This window comes from Danio aesculapii, unplaced genomic scaffold, assembly GCF_903798145.1.
Source record: "Danio aesculapii unplaced genomic scaffold, fDanAes4.1, whole genome shotgun sequence".
In the NCBI taxonomy this organism is placed as follows: domain Eukaryota; kingdom Metazoa; phylum Chordata; class Actinopteri; order Cypriniformes; family Danionidae; genus Danio; species Danio aesculapii.
In genome coordinates, this window is record NW_026613787.1 from 27,227 (window position 1) to 37,895 (window position 10,669).

The 10,669-nt window shown below is 35.0% G+C and overlaps 1 protein-coding gene across 1 annotated transcript in view; it reads left to right on the forward strand.

Annotated features, from left to right (window-relative positions):
- srcin1b (SRC kinase signaling inhibitor 1b) overlaps positions 1–3,850 on the forward strand; it is a gene marked incomplete at both ends in the record, with an annotated part of 30,233 nt that extends 26,383 nt beyond the window's left edge. The window contains one exon of the mRNA XM_056452693.1: positions 3,558–3,850. Within this exon, the coding sequence (XP_056308668.1) occupies positions 3,558–3,850 (293 nt within the window). The remainder of the gene's footprint in view (positions 1–3,557) is intronic.
- Between the last annotated feature and the right edge of the window lie 6,819 nt (positions 3,851–10,669).

Consider the following 10,669-nt stretch of genomic DNA (forward strand, 5'->3'; position numbering starts at 1 on the left):
GGGATTCATCAGAATAGACAGCAAAAATCAGCTCAAGGCACTTGAAAAATGTGGAAAAAAATATTTGTAAATATTTCATATCAATAAGATTTTATATGAAATGTTTTTTTATATGTTTCCACATTTTTCAAGTGCCTTGGCCTGATTTTTGCTCTTTACAGTAAAGAAGTCATTTGTTGTAATGTTAATGCATGTTCCATTCAAAAGCATTTTGTTGACATCTGGAAAGTCTGATTCATACTGTTGAATCACTTTGTGTATACTTTGTGTATACGGCTCGGTAATTGCATCAGTAAGGTAAATAAATTAATTTTAAAAAATCTCTGTTTTCTGTTCTTGCTTTGATCTGTAGATGACATTTCGCTGTCCTGCAATTAGATATTGCAAAATGCTTTCTACTTGTTGATATTTCATTTATTAATAAGAGCAATGCAATGCTTTCAGACAAAACTGACCTTCAACAGTTGTTTTTTAGCTTGCTTTCTATGTTGTGGAGAGTCTCTAGTAGAGGTGATGGTGTTGTTGGGCTTTTATAGCAGCAAGCACACAATATTTGCTGAGAGTGATTGGGTTGGAGCTGTTCCCCACAGAGAGATTATTGTCCCATCAGCAGGAAGTTTAGGATTGTGTGCTGGCCCATTAGGTGAAGAACGCCGGGATAAAATGACAGAAACTGATGACAAGAAGAGTTCGGCTGCCGTAAACTATATAAACTTGCTGTCACTGACATCTCTAAACTCCAAAAAACTCAACTAGAAAAATATTTAGGCTAACTTTTAAGATTTATTTTTAGAAATGATATACGGTATAGGCCTGAAAGAGTCAAACTTATTTAAATTCAGCTGCAGTTACTAAGAAAGCACCTATCTTCATGTAGATAAATTGCTAAACATTTAATTAAATGTAAAAATATAAAAAGTTTAACAATTAATAGAAACTGCAGTAGCTACTCACTGATAAAAACAACACTAAAATGAATGGTTGTGTGAAATGGAATTTACACATGGGAGGGATGGGGAGCATTTTAATTGTTTTAATGAGTGAAATAGAAGATCTAATGTGAAACACATGCAATGTGCTCTTTCTGGAAGACGATTATGCATCACATTATGCTTATGTTTTAACTATATGATCCATGTGGATGTGAAATCTACTGTATATGCAATTCCAATATATAAATCTTAAAGTCCACATGAAATTAAAACTTACCAAATGATTTTGTTAGCCGACATTGCTAGTTTTGTGGTACACAATTTATCTGTGCATGTCATTAATAAAAAAAACTAATTATAGTTTGCCGTTGTAATATAAAATTAAAATCTGAAAATGCACTTCCAGGTTGTTGTTTTTTTCAGTTATATTCTTAGATTACGTGATTTTGAGGCATGGCTAACATACTTAAACACGCTTCTCCAACTGTCAGTTTTGACCACAAACAGAAATGGTGAGGAGGAGTCGTCTGTTAGGTTGTAATACAGTAACTCTCCCCAAACTCATTTCCAGAGCTTTATGAATGAAATGCCTACTTTACTGCATCATTCAGCTCGCAAAAGAAAAGAGCCACGCCCACCGTTTTGTCATTTAAAGGTGCAGTAGATGATCTGCCAAAATGCTAACCAGTTAGCATAATATCTTTGAAACACAGTCCCTCCCCTGCCACCCAAAGCCATGCCTCCTGAATTCACGAACGTGCGCACCGCAATACGACAGAAGTTAACACACTAGTTCATGTCATTCGCCAGTTAGAAATGTGGTTGAAAAGTGGTTGACCGGCAGCATGCATGGATTACACAACTAAGTCATACTTACATGATATTTCAGACCGAATACCTAAAGTAGAATGGTGAACAATATACGGAGCCCGTCACTGATTGTCATTGTTCAAAAATGAACCAATGTGAATATAAAACCAACTTCACCTCAGTAAAGCGGGCTAGGCGTTTTACATTTACTGGTGTTTTGTTGTTAAACTAAATAAAAATCTACATTATTGATGCTGTAAAAGGTCTCTTGTGTAACTGAAAATAGTCACATCAATCTTTTAACGGAAGATTTCAGTGGCTGAACAACACACAAGTGCATATAACCCATTCGTAAAACAACACAATCTACATCCGCTTTGCGTGACTAAAATAGTTTTATAACATATCATTATCTCTCTAAAAGAAATACTTCAGTCATGGTGTCATCCTTCCTCCAGCATGCAAAGGTAACTCCAATATTGATTCAGGATTTTAAAGTTTTAAATCAGCATTTGATTTTTACAGTGACTGAAGGATTTTTCTCCTTCACTGAACCATAAATCTCAACTTGAGCAGTGCTACCTACACACACCAAACCTCACAGTTTTATTCATATTTATATTCTGAAAGTTTTTACTTTCATACTTAATTTGTCAGATTATTTACAACTGAATCGTGTTTTTTTCCTGGTTGTTTACGGTATTTTCATTATTTATGAAGTGATTAAAACATTCTAAGATCTGTAAATAAATAAAAAAAAAAACTCTAAAATGTGAAATAAATAAATCAACAAGAATTATGAACCTGACTTCATCCAGTGCTTAGAGTTAATTTATGCAAATGAATGCACATTTAATGAAATTCAACATATTTAAATATAACATTTTTGAAAACTTGTTATTTTAATAACAATATGCTTTTCATTACTAAATGTAATCCGTCAGAAGCATTATGATAGCTGTTACATATTATTATTATTATTATTATTATTATTATTATTATTATTATTATTATTATTATTATTATTATTATTATTATTATTATTATTATTATTATTATTATTATTATTATTATTATTATTATTATTATTATTATTATTATTATTATTATTTCCTGCACAGTCTTGACTTCAGCCCTAAATTTTTTTTTGGTGTATGGTTGACCATTTCCTCCTTGATCATGTTAATTCTTTCCTGACTTCTCCTCCTCCTCCTCTTCCTCCGCAGGTGTGCTGTTCCTCCAGTTTAGAGATGAGATTAAACTTCACAGTTTTATTTATATTTATATTCTGAAAGTTTTTACTTTCATACTTAATTTTCCAGATTATTTACCACCTTTCACTGAATCGTGTTTTTTTCCTGGCTGTTTACAGTATTTTTTATTATTTATGGAGTGATTAAAAGATTCCAAGATTTGTAAATAAATAAATAAAAAAAACTCTAAAATGTGAAATAAATAAATCAACAAGAATTATGAACCTGACTTCATCCAGTGCTTAGAGTTAATTTATGCAAATGAATGCACATTTAATGAAATTCAACATATTTAAATATAAACATTTTTGAAAACTTGTTTTTTTAATAACAATATGCTTTTCTTTACTAAATGTAATCAGTCAGGAGCATTATGATAGCTGTTACATATTATTATTATTATTATTATTATTATTATTATTATTATTATTATTATTATTATTATTATTATTATTACACAGTCTTGACTTCAGCCCTAAATGTTTTTATTTTAGTGTAAGGTTGATCATTTCCTCCTTGATAAAGTGTTAATTCTTTCCTGGCTTCTCCTCCTCCTCCGCAGGTGTGCTGTTCCTCCAGTTTGGTGATGAGACCCGGCGTGTTCACATCACCCATGAGCTCAACAGTCTGGAGACACTGCATGCACTCATCGTGCACATGTTCCCTCAGAAACTGACCGCAGGAATGCTGAAGTCGCCCAACACGGCCATCCTGATCAAAGACGAAGCCAGGAATGTCTTCTACGAGCTGGAGGATGTGAGGGACATACAGGACCGCAGCATCATCAAAATCTATCGCAAAGAGCCCATCTACGCCTCCTATCCCGCAGCTCATCTGGCCAACGGAGACCTCAGGGTGAGATTTTCATATTTGATTCAGTGATTCGGTTGGTTTTCCATCTTTCGTTGTCCCAGTGTGAGCTTATGGTGTGAAAGAAGGCACCAGGCATGATCCATTTTTAAAGAACGCTTCTCTTCTAAGTCAAAATAAGAAATCACAAGGTTACGGAGGAAGATCAGAGGCAAGTCTAACCTTCAGACTGACGTCACGGTCCTCTTTGCGTGTTAAATATTTTAAAGGGAAGTACCCGTCGTTTGATCCATTGAGCGCCGTCTTTCAGATTTGGATGTTCTTGAAGTCAGAGGTTTTTGAATTATGCACACTTTTTTTGGCGTTTCACTTGGGATTGCGTTTTGCTTTGTGAGCTGGCTGTGCTGCCACAGGAGTTTGATGTGGGTTGACTTTGAAATGCAATCATGTGGCGTCACTCTGTTGATCAAATGTTCGTTTTTACTTCTTGGCTAAGAGCTGTCTTCAACATTTAATACCCTGTCTTATTATAACATGTTGCTTTTCAGAAGCATGTATCTGTCTCCCTGTCTGTTTATTTATCTGTCTGTCTGTATGTACACTACCGGTCAAAAGTTTGGGGTCAGTATGATTTTTAAATGTTTTAAAATAAGCTTGGTGGATAGGCTTAGTCACCAAGGATGCATTTATTTAATCATAAATACAGTACAAATAGTAAAATAGTGAAATGTTACTGCACTATAAAATAACTCTTCAAAAGTAGTTTATAATTAAATTTAATAATTTATTCTAGTGATTTTAAAGATGAATATTCAGTTTCATTACTCCAGTCTCCAGAGTCAAATGATCTTTCAGAAATCACTCTAATAATAATAATATTAATACTACTAATAATAATGGTAATAGTAATAAAAGCAATTTTTTATTACTGGAGTAAGAATTTTAATTTGAAACTACATACAATAGGTGTCATGGTGGTGCAGGTGGTAGCACGATGGTCTCACAGCAAGAAGGTCGCTGGTTCTATCCTCGGCTTGATCAGTTGGCATTGCTATGTGGAGTTTGCATGTTCTCCCTGTGTTGGCGTGGGTTTCCTCCGGGTGCTCCGGTTTCCCCCACAGTCCAAAGACATGCGCTATAGGTGAATTGAATAAGCTAAATTGTCCATAGTGTATGTGTGTGAATGCAGGAGTGTATGGGTATTTCCCAGTGTTGGGTTGCAGCTGGAAGGGCAACCACTGCATAAAACATTTGCTGGATAAGTTGGCGGTTCATTCCGCTGTGTTGACCCCTGATGGATAAAGGTACTAAGGCAAAAAAAAAAATTAATGAATGAACTACATACAATAAGAATGCAGTTATTTAAAATTGTATTAATATTTATCTATTAAACTTTTTTTTACATTTAATAAATTCTGCCTTGATGAACAGAATAATTTTATTTAAAAAAAAAAACAACTTCAAACTTATCTGTTTATCTGCATCCACACTCTATAGTATTCATGTATACAGTAAAATATTTGCTTTCTAACACGTTCTTGAAAACCAAAGCAGCCTAATGGTAATAAACAAATTAACCATATAATATTCAGCCATTCAGATATATATTTATTTTTTGTGAATAATTACAAATTCATTGATCATATGATGATCTGTAATTCAAGATGGGTCAATCTAAGTCAAATCAGTCTATTTTTTCATTTAGTTCATTCATATATTTATTTATTTTCTGAGTAAAGTAAAGGAAAATCATAAATAGTAATGGAAATATCAAACACAGTTATCCACAGTCTTAAGTGGATCCACAGTCATAATGACAATTTCCACTGGAGATTCATTGTCAAACTACGGAGATAAAAGTGACTTTAAAAAAATAGCATCAGTATTGTATTTTCCTTTTATTTTCTCATTATTTTATTATTCTTTTAGTAAAATCTGTTGACTTAAGAGGCTTTGTTGCATTATATGAGCGGTGTCAGGTAAAAAAATTGTTTGCATACTTGAAACTCAAGAAATATTGAATATGTCCTAATATCTTGTGACATATTATATTTTTATCTTTTGGTGGAACTATTTTATCTTTAAATATGGTTCCAGCGATAATAGAATTTCAATGTAGCAGTTCATATTTTTATATATTACAATTTACTGCCATAAAATCCCCCCAAAATTTGGGATTTTAAAACATAAAAAAGCACAATCTCACAGCAATTTTTTTACTATTATTTAGTGGCTAATTTGTATTATTTGTACAATCTCATTCATACATTAGTACCATTTGCTTATCCCCCATTGAGGGGTAGTGTTATGGGTTGGGTTTTATAAATCATTGTCATCATACAAATGGAGTGTTGTCTGACAAATATGTAAAATAGTAATGTTTCTGTGTGAGATTAAGATGGAAAATGTCCTCTAAAATGAAGATTACAAAAGAAAAGTGTGTTAAGAGCTAGAATTGAAAATATTCATGTCTTTAATTGATCTTGAATCACAAGCACACAAACCTAAGAGGGGTAAAACACAGAACCTACCATACAATGCAATGAAGGCTGACAAAGTCGATAGATTTGAACTCCCTCCATTCTCTGTGCAAAAATGCAATAATTATGATCTTGAATTGAGTTGACATGGAATGACAACTTTATACAATATATTCCAATATTACACTTTAAAATGTTTAGTTTTCAAAAATGTAATATTTAAAATATTATCTGGATATAAAGGAGTATGTATAGTTAAAATATTGTAATAGACTGAAGAAGGCCAGGAAGCTAAACATTTCGAGGACGTCACAGTGGCGCAGTGTAGCAAGATCGTCTCACAGCAGGAAGGTCTCTGCTTCGAGCCCTGGCAGGGTCAGTTGGCATTTCTGTGTGGAGTTTGCATGTTCTCCCCGTTTTTACATGGGTTTCCTCCGGGTGCTCCGGTTTCCCCCCACAGTCCAAAGATATGCAGTATAGGAGAATTGAATACGCTAAATTGGCCATAGTGTATGAGTGTGTGTGAATGCAAAAGTGTATGGATGCTTCACAGTTTTGGGTTGCGGCTGGAAGGGCATCAGCTGCATAAAACATATGCAGAATAAGTTGACGGTTCATTCTGCTGTGTTGACACTTAATTAATAAAGGGATTAGGTCGAAAAGAAAATGAATGAATGAATGAGTAAACTTTCTTTATCTCAAATGTTAAACCAACATTGACCAACCTGACTTTCCTTACTTACGATTGCCAAAAAAAAAACACCTGTAAAAATGACAACATGCTAACATGCTAATTCATATGTTAATTTGCTGCTTTAATTTCTTTTTTAATTAAAGTAAAAGTGCTTCAAGATTGGCAGTTTATAGAAACAAGTTCATTGCCCCTTTTGATCACTTTGAATTTATTCAGATTAGCATTCAAGTCGAAACTCCACAGCCCTGTTTGAGTGAATATTTGAAGCCCATTGCTCAGTCGTGAGCAGAACTGTGGACAGAACATGTCAACTGCTCCCTGGAGTGTGTCCTTTTTACATTTACGTCAATGCGTCCATGTGCACAGACTAACAAGCTCCATCCCTGTAAGGCTCCAGTAAGTCCCAGAATACAGGAACAAAGGAGAACGCAGATGAGAACAGAAATATATATAAAGAAAAGATGGAGGAGTGCCTTAATGTAAAACAAGCAGCAGCAGCTTAAATGCAAGCGATAAGCACGTAAAATTTTTATGAAATTAAACACGGGATGTAGAAAAAGAGAGTTAAAAAGAGAATGAAAGATACCGAGAGGCAACTAGGCAGAAAAAGGGATCTATTAGATGAGTGTGGGGTTTCCTGGTGTTTGTGAATGAGGTGTTCAAAAGCTCTTCCTCTGCTCATTGTGGCTCAGTAAAGTATATGCGCTCACTCAGAAGTGGCGGTGAAATCTGAATACAGTGTCATGTAATCCAATGTTATGCCAGTAGCTTTAGCTGGGCTGGGTGAAAGGAGTGAATGGGGTGAATTGAGCTCCCTGGAGTTGAATTACAGGCCGATGAAAAGAATGAGCGAGTGAGAAAGAGAGAGAATTGGGGCAATGAGTCTGGAGCCGCGCTCTTGGTTTCGTGCTAAACCTCCGAGGTTTGCTCTTGCTCCGAGCTGTTTGATTTGTCAGCGCCCCATTTTCGCTTTTGAATGATTTCTGGCACATATCTGTTTCATTTTTTTAACACCTCTTAGTATGAATGGTGTTTGCTTTTTCAGCTTTTGAAAAGTGGTTTTACAGTTAAATGTTTTGTCAGACAGATAATGTGCCATTAAATTGTATTGCACCATTTGAGCGTAAATGAATAAAATCAGATGTGTTGTTGAGATGTTGGATTAGTCTGTATTTATAATAACCCTTTCAGAAAAGTGGAACATGTTTTTGTTTGTGCGATGGAGTGAATATGTTAATATTATTGAGCACAAAAAACAAACCAATTCTGACTGTTAAATGAGAGTAAAAGTTGCCAATTTATGAAACTGACTCCATTGAAAGCAAATGCTGCCAATTACTCTTCGATGTATTATTATTTAATATGACAGAACACATTTAACTGAGTTGTTCTAGTTAATTAAAACGAAAATAATATTTGTTACTTGAATATATTTTGTAACTTCCAAATATATATAAATATATTGGCATAACTTCCACTGGGGATAGGAGGACATGCCACCCTCCCACACTTTTCAAAATCTTGTTTGTATTCCCCCTGGCTTTTAAAATGGGAAGCAACAACAGATGACTTAGGTGACTTTAGGTGACTAAAGATCACCTTTGATGAAATCAGCTTTTGTAAGCTGTTTGGACAGAACTGTGTGTAGGTATAGTGTGTCCACAGTCATATTGTGGCAATATAAAGACAGTGAATCTCTTTTTTTTAATTCCCTTATGTTAAAATAGGATCCAATACCCTCCCATTTTGAGGCTCACTGCAATGTGACGTAGGAGTGGGGCTTCCCCAGCCACCTAATTGGTTGACAGACGCGTATTAACATGTCTCTGTAGTAATGCGTATATTCATCTCAACAAGACAGGCTGCGCACAAAGCAACTGGGATTAAAAGATCTGTTCAGCTCTCTGTGATCATCAATCATCATCAAATGTGATTAAGAATGAGTTTTACAAGTTTAAAACCTTTTTAAAACAGGGCATGTTTGTAATGAATTACAGTGTCTTTACCGTCTTTACTTCATCAGCACAGCGCATGTCAGTACACTTATAAAAGAATATGCTTCAATCCTGGTTTGTGGACATTAAATCAGGTTTATTTTTTACATTACATAACGAATATCCATACAGCAGTGGATATTAACGTGTGTCCTGTCACATTTGCTGTGCAAAAACAGTGCAAAGTTAAACACGCGCTGTGTGTTTGTCTGCTGTCTGTGTGATGCGTGATCTTTGCAATGACGTTGTGTTGTGACTCATCGAAAGGCTTGAATTAACTCTAAAACAAATACATCAAATAATCATTGGGAAAGTTGTTACTGTAGTATTTCACACAATCGTTATGTGAGATCTGCTTCTTCATGTCTGTCACTGTGCTGTTTATCTGATGCAGCCAAGGCAAAGATTGGGGCACACTCTGACAGGCATGTGGGAACGGTAGGCAAGGAGATCTAGCATTAAAGGTAAACAGGTCACAAAACAGCTACATGTGTCAGAGCAGAAATCCCAATATTCTGAGAGGTAAAATAATACCTGATGGGTGTTTTGAGCTGAAACTTTACAGACACATTTTGGAGACACAAAAGACTCATCTTAAGTATTGAAAAGGGGTAAAAAAAAAAAAAAAAAAGGTGCCCTTTAAATGTCAACATGGATGAAAAAGAAGATCTGAGAGTTAGTTCATTCATTATATTAGCTCTGGTCAGTTAATCATATTTTCTGTCAAACAGAATGTTGATGTTAGTCTAATGTTTAGGAGTTTGTGGAATGTATTTTTGCCCCATTAACTAAAGGTTGTTGTTTAAGCATGAAAGACAATTAATAAATTAATGAGCAACAGTTTTATATAATTTACCTCCATTTGAATTTTACTTCTGTATATCTGCATATGATATTACAAAATAGTGATTGAGCACACACAATTCTTAGTTGTTGTTTTTTTGTTTTGTTTTTTTAGATTAGTTTGAAATTACATTTGTTTAATCAGCCTACTTTTTCCTAGATTTTGTATCTCCACAGTCCCTAATTGAAGTTTATTCATAAACTAATTTTGAGATGATCACGTGGTTATGATTGGCCACAGCTGGTCCCACGTTAGCTAATGCATGATTCACCAATCAAAAATCATAAATCATAAATAACCAGAGTTTCTTACCTCAGTTGTCTTAGGGTCCTTTCACACTAGCACTTTTGGTCCGCATCCGAGTTCGTTTGACATGTCAGAGTGCGGTACGTTTAGCTAGTGTGAACGTGAACTTGGGTGCGCACCCGTGAACCGTACCCGAGTCCGTCTGGTCTGGGGTACAGTTCACGCAAACTCTGGTCCGGTGCACTTCGTGTATGAATGCAATCGTACCAAATAACTGAAGTGAACAGCCAACTGTACAACAAACTATCGTTTTCATAACGTTAATTCATGTGTGTGTGTGTATCACGTACTGTACCTTGGTGACAAGTGGGACTGAGCCAGGGGCAATTTACAGTAATAATGTCTGCTTGTCTCATCCAAAACAGCTTCTGCAGACATCACTTGATGTTGCGAACGTTTTTAATATTTTAGCAGCAGATGGACGCAAGTCGCTCTCTGTATGTTACCAAAACCAAAAGATTCAGTAAAAGCAGAATGACCGCGATGTGTGATTTGCTTTCGCTTCAATCACCTAGCAACAGCTGTACACACATCAGCAGCTCTACA